We start from the raw sequence: 24,532 nt of genomic DNA on the forward strand, positions 1-24,532 counted from the left end.
TCCTGCAGCTCCAGCATGTGTACTCGGTGTCCCGGAAGTGATATCAGGACCCGGAACTAACATGCACTGCCTCAGTGTTCAGGGAGGCAAGAAAGGTTCCTAGGCGCAGGATGTGTACATCCGGTTGCCAGGACAACGCAGCTCAGCAGCACAAACTACAGGCAGCAAAGTCTCTAGCTGAACAGACTGCAGAAATCTGCAATAGTGTGGCGAAAATGCCACAAAGTGGATGCATTGTCCACTGTAAGCAAAAATGGACCTTAAATGCTGTCTCTTAACTGTGCCAAAAAAAAACGTTGTCATGGCAACCATAAACACACCCCCAACAAAATACATAAAAATAGAAAAATACCAGCACCAAAAATATACATAAGAAAAAGAGAACTATATACAAAGGCAATTGATCTAGTAAGCACATAATAGCAATCGCTCATATTTGGTCAATCAAGAACAATATTAGATCAATATTAGATCAAAGGAATCAAATGTCGGGTCTATAATTAAAGAAATACCGCCAAATTAAGCTCCTCATTTAAGCCTAAGGGCGCCATAGATTGAAGCGTGTATGTCCAGTAACTTTCCCTTAGAAGCAACAAGTTATGCCTATCCCCACCCCTCCTTAATGGTGGAATGTAGTCAAATGGGAGAAACCGAAAGTCACTCAAGCGGTGTCCCTTGAGGGCAAAGTGCCTGGCAACAGGTGGTGTGTTGCCATCCATTTTGAGCAGAGCTTTATTTATTGATGAGCGATGCATATTAATCCGCTCTTTAAGCATCCTAATGGTTTTACCCACGTATATCTTGTTGCATGGGCACTGTATAATATATACAGTATATTTGGTGGTACAGTCCATCCGGTGCTTAAGATAATATGTCTGCTTCGTCAGTGGATGCTGCCAACTACTGCCACTAAGTATATATTTGCAATTGACACAGCCTGTACATTTTTTGGCGCCTGTGCCAGTGTTCAGCCATGTTGCTCTTGCCACTGGTTTCGGGCCCACATCTGTGGTAACCACTTGCTGTTTGATATTAGAACTCCTTTTATAGCAAAACATCGGAGTATGCTCACAGTATTCGCCAATGACAGGATCGGTCTTCAGTATATGCCAATGCTTCATAATGGCACCCCTCAACACCCCTGAATTGATGGAATAGGTGTTGGGAAACAGGAGTTTGGTCTCCTTGGCACATTTTACTCGTGTTGTCAGCAACTCCTCCCTGTTAAGGGCTAGGCACCTCTCTTTAGCCGATTGTACCTCGGTGGGATTGTATCCACGAGCCACAAAGCTTTGTCCCATCTCGTTCAAAGTGTTAGTCAGATCTCTCCTGTCGGACGTGATCCTGGCTGCTCGCACCAATTGCGAGAACGGCAGTCCTCGTTTTAGGGGTTGGGGATGGAAACTTGTTGCCAGTAACAGATTGTTTTTATCCGTGGGTTTCCTATATAATGTTGTTTTGAAACCCTCAGGTGTCTTCGACACCAACACATCTAGGAAGTTAAGCTGGTCTACACTACTAGTGCATGTAAATCTAATAGACCCGACATTTGTATTAAGCCTGTCCAGGAAGCCATCCAGTTCCCCCTGAGATCCAGTCCACACTATGAACAGGTCACTGTATCACAGTTTGTGGATTATTTCCTACAGGATGTGGTACAGAACACACCATACTGGCTCAGGGATACAACTCATTTTTTGAATAGGCTTAACCAGTTTGGCATGCCATCACAAGAGTGTATTTTAGTGACGCTTGACGTCACTTCGCTCTACACCAATATTGGTCACGATGAAGGAATGGCGGCCATCAGAAGATGCCTGGAATCCAGTCCACACTATGCAGGTCCACCGATTGATTTTTTGTTATTGCTCATCGGATTCATTTTGCATAAAAATTATTTTCTGTTTGATAACGCCTTTTATTTACAGTTGCAGGGGACTGCGATGGGGTCCAACATGGCCCCATCGTATGCCAATCTATTTATGTATGATTTTGAAAAGACACATATTATGGCGGATCCAGATTTTTCTCATTTTATTGCATTTTATCTACGATTTATAGATGACCTGTTCATAGTGTGGACTGGATCTCAGGGGGAACTGGATGGCTTCCTGGACAGGCTTAATACAAATGTCGGGTCTATTAGATTTACATGCACTAGTAGTGTAGACCAGCTTAACTTCCTAGATGTGTTGGTGTCGAAGACACCTGAGGGTTTCAAAACAACATTATATAGGAAACCCACGGATAAAAACAATCTGTTACTGGCAACAAGTTTCCATCCCCAACCCCTAAAACGAGGACTGCCGTTCTCGCAATTGGTGCGAGCAGCCAGGATCACGTCCGACAGGAGAGATCTGACTAACACTTTGAACGAGATGGGACAAAGCTTTGTGGCTCGCGGATACAATCCCACCGAGGTACAATCGGCTAAAGAGAGGTGCCTAGCCCTTAACAGGGAGGAGTTGCTGACAACACGAGTAAAATGTGCCAAGGAGACCAAACTCCTGTTTCCCAACACCTATTCCATCAATTCAGGGGTGTTGAGGGGTGCCATTATGAAGCATTGGCATATACTGAAGACCGATCCTGTCATTGGCGAATACTGTGAGCATACTCCGATGTTTTGCTATAAAAGGAGTTCTAATATCAAACAGCAAGTGGTTACCACAGATGTGGGCCCGAAACCAGTGGCAAGAGCAACATGGCTGAACACTGGCACAGGCGCCAAAAAATGTACAGGCTGTGTCAATTGCAAATATATACTTAGTGGCAGTAGTTGGCAGCATCCACTGACGAAGCAGACATATTATCTTAAGCACCGGATGGACTGTACCACCAAATATACTGTATATATTATACAGTGCCCATGCAACAAGATATACGTGGGTAAAACCATTAGGATGCTTAAAGAGCGGATTAATATGCATCGCTCATCAATAAATAAAGCTCTGCTCAAAATGGATGGCAACACACCACCTGTTGCCAGGCACTTTGCCCTCAAGGGACACCGCTTGAGTGACTTTCGGTTTCTCCCATTTGACTACATTCCACCATTAAGGAGGGGTGGGGATAGGCATAACTTGTTGCTTCAAAGGGAAAGTTACTGGACATACACGCTTCAATCTATGGCGCCCTTAGGCTTAAATGAGGAGCTTAATTTGGCGGTATTTCTTTAATTATAGACCCGACATTTGATTCCTTTGATCTAATATTGATCTAATATTGTTCTTGATTGACCAAATATGAGCGATTGCTATTATGTGCTTACTAGATCAATTGCCTTTGTATATAGTTCTCTTTTTCTTATGTATATTTTTGGTGCTGGTATTTTTCTATTTTTATGTATTTTGTTGGGGGTGTGTTTATGGTTGCCATGACAACGTTTTTTTTGGCACAGTTAAGAGACAGCATTTAAGGTCCATTTTGGCTTACAGTGGACAATGCATCCACTTTGTGGCATTTTCGCCACACTATTGCAGATTTCTGCAGTCTGTTCAGCTAGAGACTTTGCTGCCTGTAGTTTGTGCTGCTGAGCTGCGTTGTCCTGGCAACCGGATGTACACATCCTGCGCCTAGGAACCTTTCTTGCCTCCCTGAACACTGAGGCAGTGCATGTTAGTTCCGGGTCCTGATATCACTTCCGGGACACCGAGTACACATGCTGGAGCTGCAGGAGAGGCAATGGGAGGACCAGGCACTTAGGTAATTGCGTTTATATGTTATTCAGGTGTGATTTCACTATATATTGAGGCTGGTTTCATTATATGGCTGATGCCCTATGATGAAGGTGGTTGGACACCGAAACGGCCCGTCAGGGCTATGCCTGTGGATATAAAATTATACTGCTGTCTTCAGCTACTGCCACGGATGCTAAGTATAATGAAACCCTGTACTGCTTATTTGCTTCATTAAATGATTTTACTGCATGTGACATGCTGAGGTGTGCTGGACCTGTCTGTCTCTAGTTTGGACTGTTCTATCTGGGGATTGATATACAATATTGATTTATCGTCCTGGCACCCTGATTGATACCTCTACTAGGAGTGTGCGTTTCTTCCCTACACCCTATATATATATATATATATATATATATATATATATATATATATATATATATATATATATATATATATATATACATACACAGAACATCTAAAAATCAAATTTATTTAACAAATTCAAACCCGCGAGAAAAATATCAATCGCCGGCTGAAGTTACAATATAAAATAACACAATAATAGTAAAAATCAATTTAGGTGTTTAGCAATCACAAGCAAAACACCAAGCATATATAATCAACAATGATAAAGTCATATATAAATACAGAGAATACGTATTAAAGCACAAACTATCAATTAATATGCATAAGTAGACCTAAAATATAGAACTATTTTTAACTCACTATATAGGGATGAGAAAAAAGAGAGACAAAAGAGAGATAATTAGATACAACAATAAAATGACATTTTACAATAATACTCTAACCAGGTGTGGACATTGCTCTGCATAGTAGCAGCGGTAATGAACAACCATTAACGGTATGGCGAAGGAGCGTTAGCCCGACAGCAACGCCAGCCTAATGGGAGACATCACCACAGCCACCTTTAATGCAGAAAGGGTACAATATCCACACCCTCATTGAGCCCAGCAGGGGATAGGGTGTTGAGGGTATATATCCAATCTGTTTCCCTCTTGCTGAGTTTCGCAAGAATATCACCCCCTCGTTCATCAAGGGTGACATGCTCCACTGCTTTAAAAGAGAGATGTTGAAGATTGGACGAACAGCATCCTTTAATGAGAATCCTCCTTTGGCACTATTCTATTTTATGCCCAAAATCCATAAACGGCTAATCAAACCGCCTGGATGCCCTATTGTCGCCGGAATAAATTCGGCGACTTCCCATCTCTCTGAGTTCATTGACCTCCAAATTCAGAAATATGTCTGCAAACTTGCCTCTTACACTAAAGACTCGACACAAATCCTGATGTTTTTGGAAAACTTTGAATGGAAAGATTCATACATGTGGTGTACTATTGACGTAGAGGCGCTATACACCTCCATCCCTCATGATGGGGGGTTATGCGACATTAGGTATTTTCTTGATAAAGATAGTACCATTAGTGATACTTTCCGTGAATTCATTATTGAGAGTATCAAAATCGTAATGACTAATAACATCTTTGTGTTCCAGGGTGAATTTTTTACCCAACGATGCGGAGTAGCGATGGGTACGCCTTATGCGCCCAGCCTGGCTAACTTGTACCTAGGCCAATGGGAGGAGTGTAATTTAGAAATCACTCAGGTTTATAAAAGTAATATTATTAGTTACCATCGTTATATTGACGATATCGTCATTGTCTGGGAGGGCGAGGAAACACTGTTTAATGAATTTGTTGATAAAATCAATATTAATGAGTTTAATCTTCGCTTTACATCAACTATATATTTCGTACCATACTTACCTCCGACACGCCTCCTGACTAAGTCCTATGTCGAAACGCATTGGGACGTGTTCGTCTGACGTACTGGATCTGTATCCGCTTGTCCGTCTCGTGGTGTTTGGAGAAAGCCGCTGCTGTCACCTTGTACTGGTTCCATCGGAGTTACGTCCGGGTCCCTTATGCTGTGTGCCGTGAAGCGGTGATTACCTCATATGCCATTTGTTCCTTTCTTACATGTATGTGAGCTTATATGCTTTTTTAGTAAATTATTTTACACTTTGCTCACGTGTGCGCTCCTTCTCATTTCTTCTTTTACATGCATCTATGTGACGAGGTGGAAACAAACCTCATTGGAGTGAGCTGCACAAGATTTGCATCTAATATCTGACTTTGCACAGATTTCCATGTTGTGTGTGTGTGTGTGTGTGTGTGTGTGTGTGTGTGTATGTATGTGTGTATATATATATATATATATATATATATATATATATATATATATACACACACATATACAGTCTTACCCGGCACAGCCTCCTGTTTTGCTGCTTGGTGGGTGCCCGCACTAAGAGGTCATATAGGGTGCAGTGTGGGGTGCGGCACTCCAAGAATACAAAATTCAATCAGGTATCTGCATTTAATAGCAGTCAGCAACGTTTCAACGCCCCAACGGCGTCATCAGGCTATACACAATAAAAATAACAGAAACACATACCTTTATAGAGACACCCGGTGGAAGACACGCCAGCCGGAGACCGCCCTAACGCTGTGTGTGTGTGTATATATATGTGTATGTGTGTGTGTGTGTGTGTATATATATATATATATATATATATATATATATATATATATATATATAGTGTATGTATGTATGTATCTGGGTTTTTTATGATAACTTTTTGATTTCTTTATAGATTCTGCATCACATCATCCAATGCGCCAGAATCTTGACTACAGGTTTGAGAGCAGAAGAGTATTTAATAATCAAGGTAAAGTTTGTTTTAAATGTGTTTTATCTACTTTTTATTGTAGAAATGTGTAAAGCACTGTGCTGCCTCAAATATCATTAATGTAAATTTAGAAATTAAAAATGCGCTTGTATGTCATAGCACAAGATAAATCACATTGGATAAGAATATATGGTCAACATACTCATTGATCTTTTGCTATTTAGGGAGGGAAACAAAGTTTTTTTGTATACATATACACATGCAGGTGTGTGACGGCAATATGTATGGGGACTTGCGGGCCAAGCCACCCCCACAGTGTCCATTTTGGGCGGGTGCCAAATCCGTTCCCACAAACAACTGCAGCATGTGTGTCAATCCCTCAGCCTCCGTCCAGTTTCCTGCACCAGTGGCTGCATGTGGTACCCCACTCTACTCCGGTCACATGCGGCTTGCGTGTATGGGCACCGATCGCTTGTGGCAATCCCCCCACCCCCAGAGTCTTCCATCCTGGGGTCACAAAGGCTAGTTTCAATGTCATGATGTTTAGACCAAAATATTTTGCCATTCATCTTAATGTCTAAAATAAGTGTATTTCTGGATACAAATACACCTATTTTTTACAATTTTCCTTTAGTAAATTCCCCCTTTATCACTTCCCCAAGATTAATAAATCTACCACTTACTCCTTTGGTGGCTGCAACAGCCTCCTTCACGGTTGCTGGATCAGGAAGAGTCCTCTTCTTTTCTTCATCCTTGTCTCACTTGACAACTTCTAAAGTATGACTGCTCTATGGCTGTCATCCACCTACCTTATATAACCCTGTCCCAGAAAGTGGTACCATTCTGGTTTGTATGGAAAAGAATCTCGACAAACCTGTCTTGTATACTGGAAACCAGGAACATGCAAATATGTTTCAGAATGTTCCAGAAATCAATATGATTGAAGTAAAAATCTCTGATCTATAGTGAGTCCACAGTCCTCACGCCCCCTCAAGTTAAAACTTGGCTATCCGGTCTTCATGTTGGGAGCGATGATCCTGAATCACGTCTCCGAACTGACTGCGTGATGAAGTTTCCATTAAGTGTAGCAAATACCTTTTTCAACATAGAAAACTAAAAATAAACCGTGCAAACACACTTTCAAAGAAACACAAATACACTAACACCAGTCCCAAATTATAATGCATGACAAAAAAGTTGCTAGGATAGCAAATCGAATATTGCTCAAAACATGTGTACAACTAACAGTAGTCAGTACAAATAATGTTGAGTTGCTTGTTCTGTCATTTTCATGATATCGCAAAATTAAATAATCACTTCCTCCAATGTGATATTGTAACGAGGGATCATGTCTCACAGGGATCAACTGTCAGCACTCTCCCCTACCTAAGAGCAAGAAAAGCCATTACAAATTATATCAACACCCCTGAAGGAGTCCCCAGGGACTAAACATGATGGGTGATTTTGATAATCTGGGCGTAAATGTGGACTTAAACAAGGATCACCCCATACAGACTTACTTATTGTATCCAATTCAGATATATAAATATGTTTTAATGTGCTATTAAGTCATCTATTTTACATTTATTTACAGTTTCTTATATAGCGCAGCAGATTCCGTTGCGCTTTACAATAGCAGACAGTGATAAAACAAACTGGGTAACAACAGAAAACTTGGGGGTTAGAGGGCCCTGCTGCAAGCTTACAATCTATAGGGATATAGGAGGGAAACAGGCATCAGTAATAGCATAGCTGTCCCACCAAGTCCAGAAGGGAAGCTATATAATACATAAGTGCTTCAGAGGGTTATGCGTGTAGGACTTAAATATGATAGGCTTGCCTGAAGAGATGAGTTTTCAGGGAACACTTGAAAGTTTGGAGGCTAGTGGAGAGCATATTGTGCGTGGAAATGCATTCCATAGGATGGGAGCAGCACGATGAAAGTCCTGTAATAGTGAATGGGAGCTAGTGATCCGTGCAGAAGAGACACAGATCATGTGCAGAGCGGAGTGGTCGAGATGGGAGATATTTTGTGATAAGTAAAGAGATATAAGCTGGTGCGGTTAAAAGCGTTATATGCGAGTAGAAGTGTTTTATATTGAATACGTAAGATACAGGCAACCAATGAAGGGACTGGCAGAGCGGATCAGCAGATGATGAGCGTCTTGCAAGGAAGATCAGCCTAGCAGCAGCATTTAAAATGGATTGCAGTGGCGAGAGTCTGTTCTTGGGAAGACCAGTTAGGAGACTATTGCAATAATCAATGTGGGATATAATCAGTGCATGGATAAGCGATTTGGTAGTGTCTTGTGTGAGATAGGGTCATATTTTGGATATGTTTTTTAGATGCATGTAACATGATTTGGAGACAGATTGAATGTGGGGAAGAAAAGACAGTTCAGAGTCGAGGATGACCCCTAAGCAACGAGCTTGTGGGGTAGGGTGGATTGTCTAGTTGTCAACAGTGATGGAGATGTCAGGATGGTAACTGTTCTTAGTTGGCGGGAATATAAGTAATTCTGTTTTGGAAATATTAAGTTTGAGTTGGCGAGAAGACTTCCAAGAGATGGCAGATAGACATTCAAAGACTCGGCCCAAACCAATGGTGACAACTCTGGGGTTGATAGATAGATTTGAGTATCATCCGCATATAAGTGATACTGAAATCCGAAAGAGTTGATTAGTTTGCCAAGAGAGGAAGTATAGAATGAGAAAAGCAGAGGACCTAAGACTGAGCCTTGCAGAACTCCGACTGACAAAGGTAGTGAAGAGGAAGTAGAGCCAGAGAACCCGAACACTGAAAGAGCATTCAGATAGGTAAGGTGTGAACCAGGAAAGGGCTGTATCATTAAGACTTAGGGAGTGTAGTGTTTGTAAGAGAAGAGTGTGATCCACAGTGTCAAACGCAGCAGAAAGATGTAGAAGAATAAGTAAGTCTCTCCAGTAGCTTGGAGAGGCATGGGAGCTGAGAGATAGGATGATAGTTAGAGGCAGTTAGGGTCAGAATTGTGTTTTTTTTTTTCAGAATGGGAGTAATCACTGAATGTTTGAGCAGAGAAATAAAAGTACTAGTAGCAAGTGAGAGATTGCAGATTTTAGTTAAGGTTGGAATAAGCACAGGAGATAGATTTTTAATGACTTGTGCAGGTATAGGTTTAAGAGGCGAGGTAGTAGAGTAAATCCCAAAGAAGAAAGATATGTCCTATGTAGATGCACCACAAAAAAATAAAATTTAACTTTTATTTTGTCATTTTAAAAAGCTGCGAAAATATTAAAAACAACAACAATAAACATACACCGGTGGGGTTCACACATTTAAAACTAAGGTGGCAGGCAGATGTTGCTTTGTAATCCAATATATTGAATGTTTTATGTGTGTCACAATTGAACAATGTGTGGCTACCTAGATCTGTACAATTATTGCAATTATTTAGATCAATGCAATTACTGCTGCCAGATCCTTATGTCAGATGCCAGGTAGGAGTGGGTCATGTGACCTGTTTAAACTCCTTGTGTCTAGAACTCATTACAATACATGTTAACAGTCACAGGATGAATAATGATGTTATATTCAGAGACACTTGAATCTTAATAGGGGGTGCCCTGTGTATTCAACAATGTGTATAATTAGATGACTGTTTCAAGTCCCTCTTTCTAAATCTGGATGTTCCACTGCATCAATACAAGTGGAAGCCACAACCCTAAGAGGGCACTTTGCTAATCATATGTGTCATATACAGTAGTGTCACACATTGAGTAAATTCTCTGAGCACGCTTGTGAGTCAGAGCCCTTACAAGGGCTTCAATGACATCACACTGTTAGCACACATAATCAAGATACATGGTATGAAAAATAAACAAAAGAGCAACAATCTGCTTGCGCACCGCTAGCCGACACGCGCTTCGCAGATTAGCTTCCTCAGGTCCAACCAGACTCTGTTCCTGTAGGGGTTTAAATACCAAAGGAAATCTCATTTGATCCAATCATGAGGGTTTAAGCTGGACGCGCCCCTGGAAAATCTCCTGGAGGCTGCTGTCCAATCAGGTAGTACGCTGGTGGGCATACCTCCGGACGGTGTCCCGAATGGTTCTCTTTCGTTTAGCGGCATGGTCACCATGGAGACTGGAGTCAGCGTGTATTCATATACCTGGTGTCCGGCATCAGTGTTGTTATGATAACCCGTTTCGCATTGCAATTGCGTGGGATCTATCATTGGGAGTATTATCATATCTATAATGCATTGCATAGGATGGTCACCACTGAGAGATCTTTACGTATCAAATAAGAGTATTCCTTTTTTATTTTATCCACGTTCTTCTCTTATATAACGATGTTCCATGGAGGGAGATTACTATTTGATCACAAGGCTAAATTTATAATCTGGGGATACCAGTTGATGACAAATCATTATTCTTAATACGGCGCAAGAGGCAGACGTTGGGCGAGATTTAGTGGGTTTACCGTTTTTGAGAAAATGCTATTTTTTTCTCAAATCGCCCTTTATCGCCGTTTTTTAAAATCGCATTTTTGCCGCGAATTTGCATATTTAATGAGGTGTGTATTCCGGCATGAAAAGTGCGAGAGAGGGCGATTTTCGGGATGAAAAGTGCGATTTTTTTTTAGTCCTGAAAATGTGCGATTTTGTGATTAAAAAAAAAAAATTGGCGTGAGGTCCCCCCTCCTGTACATAACCAGCCCCGGGCTCATTGAGCCGGACCTGGTTCCAAAAATACGGGGGACAAAAAGCGTAGGGGTCCCCCGTATTTCTGAAACCAGCCCCGGACTCTTGGACCGGTCCTGGTTCCAAAAATACTGGGGACAAAAAATCTGGGGGTCCCCCGTATTTTGAAACCAGCAACGGGCTCCAACAGCCCGCAGTGTCATACCACAGCCGGGGGACACTATTTACACAAGGTCCCCCGGCTGTACCATGAGCACCGTGGCTGCTCAGCCTTGGACGGGGTACCTGGAGGAGTGGGGACCCCCCCAATAAAGGGGTCCCCCCCCAGGCTTCACCCGTCCAGTCACCGGTGTCCCTGGCCATTGGACGCCGGCCTGATATGGTTAAATTCACATTCCTAACATTGCTTAATACAGGAGAACTACAAGTGCCAGCAGACCTCCCCCGCATGCAGAGCCGGACAGCGGGCTTTCTCCGATGCAGCTAACAGTTTCAGTCGCGTTGTTCCAGCGCAACAGAGGCTAAAAGAGCGTCTCCGGCTTATGTATCTCCATGGAGACGCATAGCTCAGCCAATCAGGGCTGAGCTATGCGTCTCCATGGAGACGCATCGCCCAATCATGCTCTCAGCCTGTGTCGCGCTGGGACAGCGCGACAGAAGCTGTTAGCTGCATCGGAGAAAGCCGGTTCAGCCCGCTGACAGTGCGAGCTGTCCGGCTCTGCTGCAGAGAGACCAGCGCTGGATCCTGGATCGGTAAGAATGTGGGTGTAAAAGTGAGATGTGTGGATGTGTATATAATAAAGTTTTACTTTTCTGTGTGTGTGTTTTATTTTAACATTCTTTTTACAGGTGGACTACAAGTCCCATCGGGCCCATTAATGCCCCGCATGCTGGGACTTGTGGTTCTCCAAGTCCCAGCATGCGGGGGAGGTCTTCTGGCACTTGTAGTTCTCCTGTATTAAGCAATGTTAGGAATGTGAATTTAACCATATCAGGCCGGCGTCCAATGGCCAGGGACGCCGGTGACAGCCTCGGGCTTCAGCCCTGGACGGGTGAAGCCTTGGGGGACACCCCTTTATTGGGGGGGTCCCCACTCCTCCAGGTACCCTGTCCAAGGCTGACCAGCCACGGTGCTCATGGTACGGCCGGGGGACATTGTGTAAAAAGTGTCCCCCGGCTGTGGCATGACACTGTGGGCTGTTGGAGCCCGGTGCTGGTTTCAAAATACGGGAGACCCCCAGATTTTTTGTCCCCCGTATTTTTGGAACCAGGTCCGGCTCAATGAGCCCGGGGCTGGTTATGTACAGGAGGGGGGACCCCACGCCGTTTATTTTTTTATTTTATTTTTTTTACTTTTACACATATTTTACCAAAGAACCATACACAGATCACAATGATCTGTGCATGGTTCTGACAAAATCGCCATGTTTCTGACAAAATCGCCAGTCAGGATCAGGTACATTTTTTTTTTGAAGTTTAGACCATTTTTTTTGGGCGATTTCCAAATTCGCATCTCATTAAAAATGCTAATTGTATATTTTTCAATGGGGAAAACATCTAGATGCGAATTCCGGAGTTAAAAAAAATCGCACTTTCAGAAAGTGCGATTTTGCGGCAAAAAGTGCGATTTATGCTGCAAATCGCCACCCATTAAGTAGTTGATTTGGGGAAAAAATGAAAAAAACTGCGTTTTTTGCGATAAAAATCGCCAAAAACCCAACATCGATCTCTAATAAATGTCACACAATGTTTCTTTATTTATGTTTGTTTGGCAGTGTCCAAAGCATTTCAGTAGGAGTGGTAGCTAGTCTTATATGGGACTAAATCAGTCATACTACGAGATTTACGCCATTGGCGTTCTACTTTGTGACTGATTTCGTAGTTGTCTTGTTGTTTTGGAGTGCCACGGTTGGCATCTAAGCCTACGTGGGGTGTATTGGGTAGCTGGAGCCACTTCATCAAGGGCTGTTTCAAGAGTCTGGTAGAGGTGGGAAACAGCAGAGTCAGGAGAGGTAAATGTAGAAATTAGTGAGAGCTGTTGTTGCAGGGAGGTGGAAAGTTGTAGAAAATTAATAGCATTAGTATTTCTGCGGGTTAGGGTAGGCTTGCATGATTTCAGTGTCAGTGAGCTTGGGGTAATGGAGGAGAGCGAGAGGGTAATGACATTGTGATCAGAGAGAGGGAAGGGAGTGTTAGTAAAATCAGAGACTGAGCCTAGCCTGGTGTAGGACCACTGGGAGAGACCGAAAGAGGAGGTTAGAGAGAGGAATTTGGAAGCATGCAAAGATGGTGGACTGTCAATAGCAATATTGAAGTCACCCAGGATGATAGTGGAGATGTCAGAGGATAAGAAATGGGGGAGCCAGGCAGAGAAGTCTTCTAGAAATGGAGTTTTGGGAAGCCGAGGTGTGCGATAGATAGCAGCAACACGCAGAGAGAAAAGGGAAAAAACCCTAGTAGAGTGAACTTCAAATGATGTAAATGTGAGTGAAGGAACTGGTGGTAGAACTGAGTATGTGAAGGCTTGTGACAGTAATATACCAACCCCATCTCCTTTACAGTTACCAGGCCTGGGGGTATGAGTGAAGTGGAAACCACCATGTGACAGTGCTGCAGGCGAGGCCGTGTCTGATTGTGTGATTCATGTTTCTGTAATGGCCATCAGGTTGGATGAGAAATGAAGGGGTCATGGATGGATGTTAATTTATTGCAAACAGAGCGTGCATTCATTAGGGCACATTTAAGTTGTTTGGTGTGTGGTGGGAGGCATGTGATATTTATGAGGTTAGCTAAATTTCTAGGCTTGCAACCAGTAAAATCTGAGTGGGACAGGTGGTTGGTGCCTGGGTTTGGTGATATGTCACCAGCTAATAAGATTATAAAGGAGAGATAGATATAGGTGGATGTTCGTGTTTTTTTGTATTGGTGTTGGGATGTGGATGTGAAAGTACACGTAGAGAAGTAAAGAGCTCATGAGTGTTTAGAAGAGGGGAGTGAATAATGGAAGAGGCAATGTGTACTGAGTGGTGAGTGTCAGGGAGATTATAGGATGGTTGAGGTTTGGTAAGTATTCCATGTAATGAAATGAGAAGTAACAGTTTGGTGAGCATGATGTGATTGGTGTATGTTAGAGATAGGGCTAAGTAGAGTGGATAAGTATAGTAATATTGTGTAAAAGTATTGTATTTACCTTGCTTGAAGTTGTTCAATGTTTTTCAGTTGTAGTTTTTTTTTTTTTAACTGCTATGTATGAGTAATTCCCACTTTGTAATTTCTCACTAATACCCCTTTTACACCAAAACGCCGGGTCGCACCCGGCTTTTTTAGACCCAGGTTCAAGCCGGGTGCGACCCGGCGTTTAGTGCAATTTACACCGGGCGGACAGCCCGGCCCGCAACACCCCCCCCCCCCCCCCACCGGTGCTTGGAGAGGCTGTCATTGTCAGGCTGACAACCCGTCCAACCTGCGGACGCTGTGGTCCGCAGGTTGGACGTTCCCCATTCATGTAAATGGGAGCCGGGTCATCCGACCCGGCGTTCTTATTTACACCGCCCTCTACCCAGGTCCTAGCCGTGTTCTACCCAGGTCAGGACCTGGGTAGAAGTCCCGTGTAAAGGGACACGGCGTTAGGCATTTACACTGCTGAAGATCCGGGTCTGACCCGCCGCTGACCCGGATTTTTCGGCGGTGTAAAAGGGGTATTAGAGAACTTCCATCTATGTGAGCAAATATACCAGGTCTAATTAAGAGAGCCTACAGCTGAGGTCACATGAACAGCTAATCAAAGGACATAAATTAGCCTGGGTTAAATAAACACTAGGCAAAAAAAATAGAATCCAATAAATTATGCCTCACTGAACACAGCTTCATACAGGTACTACAAAGGCTAGAAACACATTAACAATACAACACTGGTTATGCAATGTGCAAAATACAGATTAGCAGTTATAGTGTTTTTAAGACACTAATGTAAATCACGTACATTTGCTAACGTTGGTCTGTACGGTGCAGAGTTTTGAAAGAGTGGTCTCCTTCGGTGTCACTTTGGCATAACGCTGTAGTTATGATTCAGTTTTCCCACTTTAAAACGGCCCACAGCCTATCCGCCCACAGCCGTATGCAATGAGAACCAAAATACTCTAACAATGCATGGGTTCCCAATTCCCAATAATTGGAATCTACTCACTCAGTCCCCACCCCCTGCAATACATAACAATAATAGGGGCTTACAAAAACAGTTCTGGCATTCCAGGATACTATATATAATTTAGAATAAAAAATAAATGCCTCACTGCATACAGGCAAGGTACTGTTGTGAGTTATACGGATCAGATATTTGGTTTATATTTTAACTAGTCAGTTATATAAGACAATCCCACACAAAAAGTGTAATGCTCTGCAGTGAATTTTTTTTACCTGTTGGAGACCAGGAAAGAGGAGGGGTCAGATGAATCAAAAGAAGCTGATGATCTGTCTAATAACACTTTAAAACGGCCCACTTCAATATAGGCCCACAGCTGTATAATAACAATTGAGGTTTTATTGTCACTTAAATATTATATGGGTATCCCTGTCCAAGCGTTGTAAATATTGCGAAAGTAGCAAGTGTCAAGGTGCTGCCCTTATCATTTAAAAGCAATGAAGACAGGAGGTGGCGCTCACCAAAATATAACTGTTATATGGCTCAAACTACTGTGTTCAGAGCCCCAGCAGTTCTCAAGAAACCGCTTTCTGGCTGCGACTGGCCAGGTCACTTCTCAAGTCTAATATTGTCATTAAGGGCCAGATGTATCAAGCTTCAAAAAGTTATGAAATGGAGAGTGATAAACAACCAGCCAATCATCTCCTAGCTGTCATGTTACAGGCTGAGTTTGAAAAATGACAGGTACTGTAGGAGCTGGTTGTATATCACGCTCTACTTTATCACTTTTTGAAGCTTGATACATCTAGCCCTCAGTGAGAGACTTTAATGTGAGACTTATATTAGTGTTAGAAGGAAAATCGCACAAGGCATGAACTTCTGAGTTCTGTTTTTTCTCTTCAGAAATACCTGTATTCATATTTGTTTGTATTTTTTTTTTCTTTACAGAACTTAAACAGCAGAGTTTTCCTTCTATCAACTTAAACGGAGTTGCTCCCATTACACAAGCTAGGTATCCATTTTCCAGTGGACAATCACAGCACATGTCTCAACACCAGCCGTTCAACTCCATGGCACAGCCTAAAAGGACTGGTTCTGCCCCTCCGAGAGCTCCGTTTCCACATGAACTGTTAAATCAAGCCTCACAAAGAGCTGTACGATCAAACTTGCCTGTGGCACAGGATAAGGTTACTGCTCAATTTTTTGAAAGTATCAAGACCATGGATGTTTCAGAAGTAGTTTCAACATTGAACAAAATAACTACTACAAACCCAGCTTTAAAAGGTAATAATTTTTTGATTAAAATGTAGGAAGATTAATTGCTTTTATTTTGGGGTGTTTATGTGATTATTATATTATTTTTCCCATTTAAAATGGAAAACCAATAAAATCTGCAGCCATTGTTAATCTGTGACAAGATGTACCATTTGTAACAATTAAGTATTCGCAAAGCTTTAATAAAAATAGAAAGGAAATGTACCATATAGTTATATATAATGTTACATAGTTACATAGTAGGTAAGGCTGAAAAAAGACTTGCGTCCATCTAGTTCAACCTGGTATTGATATCCATTGCTGATTTGGTAGGTTCTGATATTTTACAGACAGATTATATTTCTTATTTGTACCCATGGATGTTTTTCTCCAGTAAATGTTTGTCCAACTTTGCCTTGAACGCATTTAATGAGCCAGCCGTTACCACCTCTCTGTTCTGACCGTAAAGAAATTCTTTCTACTAGCTGAATTAAATCTTTTTTCTTCTAATCTATACTCATGCCCTCGTGTCCTAGATTCCTTTCTAGTAGAAAAGAGGGCGTGTGACAGTTCCTTATATTGGCCCTTGATATACTTGTACATGTTGAGCATGTCCCCCCTTAAACGTCTCTTTTCCAATGTAAATAGTCCCAAATTGCTTAATCTCTCCCCGTAGCTTAAATTCTCCATTCCCCTAATAAGCTTTGTTGCTCGCCTTTGGACTTTATCTAATTCTATGATGCCCTTTTTTTAGTGTGGGGCCCAGAACTGCACTCTGTACTCTAGGTGAGGTCTCACCAATGCTTTATACAGTGGCATAATTACCTTTGAGTCCCTAGTTTCCATTCCCCTCTTAATACATGCCAGAATTTTGTTGGCCTTTTTTGTAGCTACATTACAATGGGCACTACATCCCAGTTTGCTGTCTATTTGGACTCCTAGATCCTTCTCAAGTATGGAATTACCCAGTTCCTCTCCGCTAAGGTTGTAACTTGCACAATGGTTGTGTCTCCCAAGGTGCATAACCTTACATTTATCTACATTGAACCTCATCTTTTTTGCCCACTCATCTAGAATTGCAAGATCATTTTGAAGCATGGTGACATCTTCTGATGATTTAATGACTTTGCTAAGTTTTGTATCGTCCGCAAAGATGGATACATTGCTGAGTAACCCTATCCCAATATCGTTAATAAAAATGTTAAACAAAATGGGCCCCAAAACCGGACCCTGGGGCACTCCACTTAGTACCGGTATCATATCTGATACGGCACCATTCACAACCACTCTTTGTTCTCTATTACATAGCCAATTCCCTACCCATCTGCAGATATTTTCACCCAATCCTAGGTTCTCCATTTTATTAATCAATCTCTTGTGTGGGACAGTATCAAATGCTTTAGCGAAATCTAGGAAAATCACATCTACAGCATTTCCATTATCAAGGTTTTTGCTAACCTCTTCATAGAACCCTAGTAGATTAGTTTGGCATGAACGATTTTTCACACACCCATGTTGGTAAGTACTGAGTAGACGGTGATGGTCTAAATATTCCTGGATACCATCCCTTAAACATCCTTCAAATAGTTTACCCACAATTGATGTTAAACTAACAGGTCTGTAATTAGCGGGATCTTCCTTTTTTCCTTGTTTGAATATTGGCCCTACCTCTGCTATTCTCCAATCTTTTGGTACTATACCTGACGATAGTGACTTGCTAAAGATATAATGTAGGGGGGTAGCTAGTTCATCCCTTAATTCCATTAATACCCTCGGATGAATCCCATCTGGCCCTGGTGATTTATTTGTTTTGAGTTTGCTTAGCCTCAGTATTATTTCCTTCGGTGTGAAATCCACAATGAGATCTGGCTTATTTGTCCCGTTTTTGTTAAATGTTCGTTCCACAGTCTGCTCTCCCTTAGTAAATACTGATGAGAAGAACTCATTTAACAGTTTTGCTTTTCCCTTGTCCTCAGTAACATTTTTTCCACTAGTATCAGTTAGTGGGCCTATGTTTTCCTTAATTAAACGTTTACTATTTATGTATTTAAAAAACTTCTTTGGGTTTGTTTTGCTTTCAGTGGCTATGCACTCTTCATATAATATTTTAGCTGCTTTGATTACCGCTTTACAAGTTTTGTTTGATTTTTTTGTATTTTGCAAACGCCTCCTCATTCAAGTTATTTTTATAGAATTTAAAGGCTCTAGTTTTATTGTTGATAGCTGACCTTACTTTTTTGTCCAACCATGGTGGCTTTTTTTTTTGTTGAATTTACCTTTAGTTACTTTAGGAATGTATTATTCAATAGTTAGTGAATCAAGCACCTTTTTTTAGAGTATCCCACATTTCCTCTGCATTTTTTCCCTCCATAACTGTTTCCCACCCAATTCCTGTTAGGGCTTCCCTGAATAATTCAAAGTTCGCTTTTCTGAAGTTTAGTATTTTTGCAGCTCCTTTTTGATGTAATTTACTGAAGTTGATTTCCATTGAAACCATAATTGTGATCACTGTTCCCTAATTTTTCAATTACTTTTGTGTTTGAAACAACGTCTGTGTTATTTGTTAATACTAAGTCCAAGAGTGCCTCATCACGAGTTGGAGTTTCTACCGTTTGTGTAATAAACTGGTCTTTAAGTAAGCTTAAGAACCCATTGCTTCTTGCTGATTTACCTGTTTCGTTTTCCCAATCAATGTCGGGTAAATTAAAATCCCCCATAGTTAATACCTGACCCTGATTTGATGCTTGTTTGATTTGGTTTAAAAGAAGAGACTCTTCCCTTTCGTTTATATTTGGTGGTCTATAGCGTACCCCTATTATAATTTAGTTTTTTTGTTTTTTATTATTGTCGGTTATCTCTGCCCACACTGTCTCCGAGTTGTCTTCTTCCAGGTCTGTGCTCATATTTTTCTCACATGATGTTAAGTTATTATTTACATATAGGCATACACCCCCGCCCCTTCTATTTTCCCTGTCTTTCCTGTAGAGTGTATATCCCTCCATGTTTAATGCCCAGTCATGTGACTCATAACACCATGTTTCTGTAATACCAATGATGTCGTAGTCGTCCCTACTGATAACCATTTCTAGCTCCCCGATTTTACTCACTAAGCTTCTTGCATTAGCCAGTAAGCATTTTAATTTGTTTATTTTTAGATATGGCTCTAATATTGTGATTAGTTTCACCCCAGGACCCATTTGAATTCTTTACTAGCTTATTCTTTCCCCTATCCCCTTCAATAGACTCTCTACAGGCCTCCCCACCATGCACACTGCCTGCCCTATTTATAGTTCTGGGAATTCTTCCTCTGTCCTTCCCTCCTTCCCGTATACTAAGATCATCTGTACCTAAGAACTGTAATGGGGTAACGTGACTGTTACAACATAACATTTTATTACATGACATTCCTGATGCACCCTGAGAGTTACCCTCGATTATACCCTTGTTATGTCCCAGGACTTTGTCTATGTCTCTGTCCCGTTCCCCCCCCCCCCTCCCCCCCCCCATCTCCTTCCCCCATATGATTCCTGATCCCAGTCCGGCTTCTCTCCCTGATGGCTGAATGTCAGCCAAAAATTGAGAGCATGGTGAGCCACTACAGCCATGGCCAATAATTTTGAGACTTACACAAATATTAATTTTCACAAAGTCTGCTTCCTCAGTTTTTATGACTGCAATTTGCATATACTCCAGAATGTAAAGAAGTGATTATATGAATTGCAATTAATTGCACTATTCCCTCTTTGTCATGACAATGAACTTTAATCTAAAAAATAACATTTACACAGCATTTCAGCCCTGCCACAAAAGGAGCAGCTAAAATCATGTCCGTGATTCTCTTGTTAATACAGTGTTGATGAGAACAAGGCTGGAAATTATTCTGTAATGCTGGAAGCTTTAAAAGGAGAGTGGTGCTTAAAACCATTTTTCTACCTCTGTTAACCATGCTTACCTGCAAGGAAATGTGCAGTCATAATTGCTTTGCACAAAAAAGGCTTCACAGGCAAGGGTATTGCTGCTAGTTAGATTGCACCTCAATCAACCATTTATCAGATCATCAAGAACTTCATGGAGAGCAGTTCAGTAGTTGTGAGGAAGGCTTGCGGGTGGCCAAGAATGTCCAGCAAGTGCCATGGCTGTCTCCTAAAGTTGATTCACCTGTGAGATCTGGGCACCACCAGTGCAGAGCTGGATCCGGAAAGGCAGCAAGCAGTTGTGAGTACATCTGCAGTCACAGAGAGGCAAAGAATTTTTGAGGATGGCCTGGTATCGGTATACCATCTGCCCCAAAAAAAGGTCTAAAAATACACTGAAGCCAAAGACTTTATGACAACCAATCATTCTCAAAACTTTTGGCCCTGGCTGTAGAGTTGTCTTGTGTTAATTTCTTCAATTTAAGAACAGCTATGGCAATTACTGGGTGTAAAGGTCTTCTGAGGCTTGCAGTATGGCTAGTTGTCTAGCAATCTGTTGCGCTCACACTTGAAATAACTTAAATCAATTGTTCATGGTCAATCGTTCATGGAGATCAGACTGGATTTATGCCAGGGAGAAGTACCATACAGAATATTAGAAGATTGTTCTGTCATTTGCAGATGGGAGAGGGGGCTGGGTCGGGGCGGCAGTAGTGTCTTTGGGTGCCGCCAAAGCGTTCGACTCAGTAGAGTGGGGATACTTATAAAAAGTATTGGATACATTTTCTTTTGGACCTGGCTACATAAGATGGGTAAAATAGCTGTATTCTGCTCCAGTTGCTCGCATAACTGTTAATGAATATACCACTGAGCCTTTCTCCTTGGAGAGAGGTACACGTCAGGGGTGCCCTCTTTCCCCTGCTCTATTCGTGCTGGCGATTGAACCTTTAGCCAGCTATATCCGTACAATCTCTGAAGTTGAGGGTCTCCCAATAGGTGAAGCCTCTGATACTATAGCATTGTATGCGGATGATGTGCTTTTATTCTTACGAGATATAAAGACCTCATATAAACTGGTCTAAATAGAATTTCTCTTTCGTCCATTCCGGTGACACAGCTCACGATGGGATGTAGGAGGGTCCGCCAGGAGCCAGGCACCTATGCTTCTAATTCTTTGGGAGCAGGCTCCTCCCTACTGCATCCCATAATGCTTCAGTTAGTTTTAGGTGCCCACAGGAGTGGGTGCTATGCTGTGCAGCTGCGCTGCAGCTGCGTTTTTTCTTTGGATTTTTTTCAGAATAGTTAGGTTTTTTATTATTTTATTAATGCACTAGCTAGAGCAGGTTTGCCAGTGTGTCGCTTCTCACAGAAGTGCATACACACTGAGAGCGCAGCAGAGGCTGACAGAAGCGCGTCCTGTCAGGTCTCTGTGTGCAGAGGGACACCTTTTTATTCCCTCTGCATAGCGTTTAGTCTCTTTAGGATAGAGACTTTCCTGGGCCCCGAGGGTGTCCTAACAGAATCCTTGCAGAAGGGGATCTTGGGGGATGGACCCCCCCCCCCGCTCGCGATGGCGCCAGCCAGGGAAGTGAAGTCCCTTACAGGAGTCCGGCGCTGCTGGACAACTCCATTGTGGTCCCACTGAGGGAGGTACAAGGAGGTGAGAGAGACATCTGCGGGAGCGGCTGAAGGGGGAGAAAGCACCAGATGGGCTGGTCTCCCCGCTGATGCAGACACTTGGTCTCTTCCTGCTCTGTGTTTGGCGCCTTTTTCACTGTACTGCGGAGCTGACAGTGTGATTTTACAGACTCCAGTCTCTTCACAGAAGCGCTTCCCTCGCTGATCGCTGACAGGATTACCAGCTCAGATAAGTACACTGATACATTGCTCTGTGCGGTGCCTGTTCATTTGCATTGTGTTAAATACATGGCTGAGGGTTTTACTTCTGCTGCTGTGGAGGAGGGAGCGCTGGACATGTTTATTTACTGTAAAAAGTGTGATGCTAAATTTACATGTGAACATGAGGATCAGGGGGATTTATGCCCGTCCTGTGAGGCTGTTCCCAGTCGGTCACGCACCCCCAGAACGGAGATAGCTGAACCTGCTTGGCCTTTGGCGCTGGGCAGGTCTATGAATGCTCTTACTGAGGCTTTGAATAGGCAGAAGGATTCCTTGATAGGGTCTCCTGGCCACTTTACTTCGTCTCAGGTGTCTGGGGGGGTCACTTACCCCAGCTCAGGGGGACCCCATTTTGCTGCAGGCTATGCAGGATACTGCCCAGGGAGTTCATAAAATGACTGCCCTGATGGAGCAGTTTACAAAATCCTCTGATGAGAGTGTGCTTAGGCTACACCACCAATTATTCAGGATTTGAATGATGATGGAGAACTGGAGTTGGGACATGAGTGATGAAGCTGAGGCATTAACTTCAGGCATTGAGGATTTGATTGTGGCTGTTAAGCAGACTTTGAATCTTGCAGAGGAGGAAAAGACTCCTGTCTCTTGTTTGTTTAAAAAGAGTCGCAGGGACCCTGTGTGTTTTCCCACTGATGAGGGAATGTCATCTCTTTTAAACGAGGCAGGAAAGACTCCTGATACGAGATTGTTGATGGCAAAAAGGTATGTTAATATGTACCCTATGCCAGAGGAGCATACCAAATTATGGGAAAAAGCCCCATTAGTGGATGCATCAGTTGCTAGACTGTCTAAAGCCACTGCCTTGCCGGTCCAGGGGGGTGCTGCCTTTAAGGACCTTGTGGACAAAAAAGTGGAAGGCTGCTTGAAGGCTATTTTTGAAGGTGTGTGTTAAACCTTGAGACCCATTATCGCGTCTGCTTGGGTCACAAAAGCCATGATTAAGTGGGCGGAGGAGCTTGCTGTGCTGCTCCACCAAAATTCAGAGGCTTTTATTCTGGCGGAGAAATTGAGATCTGCCGCAGAGTATGTTTGTGAGGCTGGGGAGGAAGGAGTTAAAATGGCGTCCAGAGTGTCTGTAACCTCAGTGTCTGCTAGAAGGGCTCTTTGGCTCAAAGCTTGGGAAGCTGATAGTGAGTCCAAGAAGTCCCTTGAAAACTTGCCTTTTAAGGGGGAGTTATTGTTTGGCTCGGAGCTGGAAGCCATAATCAAGCAGGCTACTGGGGGAAAGAGTACTTTTCTTCCCACTACTTCCAAGAGTTCAGGCTCCAAGTTTGGAGTTTTTAAGCCGTCCTTTCGGCCGCCATTTCGGGGCGGGGCGTCCAACAGAGGACAGTCTGGCCGTGGCAGATTTCAGGCCGGCAGAGGAAAGGCTTCCAAAGGCCATTTTGGTGCCTTTACAAAAAAGCATGCAGCAAAGAGTGATAATAAGTCCTCTGCATGACGGGGCGGGGACTCCCCGTTCTGGGCTCAGAGTGGGGGGTCGCCTCCTTCATTTTCGGGACAGGTGGAGAGAATCCATAGTGGATCCTTGGGTCCTTTCCATCATTTCCGAAGGTTACCGGATAAATCTCAGGGGCATGCCACCCAAGAGATTTCTTCCTACACCCTTGCCGCGGACAGCGTCACTAAGGTCCACTCTGTTGGGGGCAGCTGTGTCTCTCAAAGAGAAGGGAGTAGTGATTCCGGTTCCCCAGGAGGAGAGAAAACAAGGGTTTTATTCAATCCTGTTCCTAGTCCCCAAACCAGACGGGTCTTTCAGGCCTATACTAAATTTAAAGTCTTTAAATCTTAATTTGTGGGTAGATCACTTCAGAATGGAATCTCTGTGCTCCTGAGCATAGAGCCGGGTGAGTTTCTCGCATCGGTCAATATTCAGGATGCATATCTCCATGTGCCCATTTTCAAGGATCACCAAGCTCTCCTAAGGTTTGCAATTGGAGAAGACCATTGGCAGTTTCAGGCACTGCCGTTTGGTTTGGCAACGGCTCCGAGAGTGTTCGCAAAAGTGATGGCCGTCATGGCTGCATCTCCGTCTAAAGGGAATAGTAATTATTCCTTATTTGGACGACCTTTTATTCAAGGCGGAGTCGGCGGGAAAACTTCAGGAACACCTGAGTGTTGCGACGCAGTTCCTGCAAGAACAGGGTTGGGTGCTAAACCTTCCCAAGTCACATCTAACACCTACAGAGAGTTTGCAGTTCCTCGGGGTAATTTTGGACACACACCTTCAC

At 42.8% G+C, this 24,532-nt stretch overlaps 1 protein-coding gene across 1 annotated transcript in view; it reads left to right on the top strand.

The window, feature by feature from the left end:
* LOC146080733 (uncharacterized) overlaps window positions 1-24,532 on the top strand; it is a 535,728-nt gene that overhangs the window by 458,327 nt on the left and 52,869 nt on the right. Inside the window, exons 30-31 of the mRNA XM_083188326.1 lie at window positions 6,358-6,432; window positions 16,165-16,500. Of these exons, the coding sequence (XP_083044452.1) occupies window positions 6,358-6,432; window positions 16,165-16,500 (411 nt within the window). The remainder of the gene's footprint in view (window positions 1-6,357; window positions 6,433-16,164; window positions 16,501-24,532) is intronic.

The sequence above is a fragment of the Crinia signifera genome, chromosome 5, assembly GCF_055691185.1.
Source record: "Crinia signifera chromosome 5, ASM5569118v1, whole genome shotgun sequence".
Classification (NCBI taxonomy): Eukaryota; Metazoa; Chordata; class Amphibia; order Anura; family Myobatrachidae; genus Crinia; species Crinia signifera.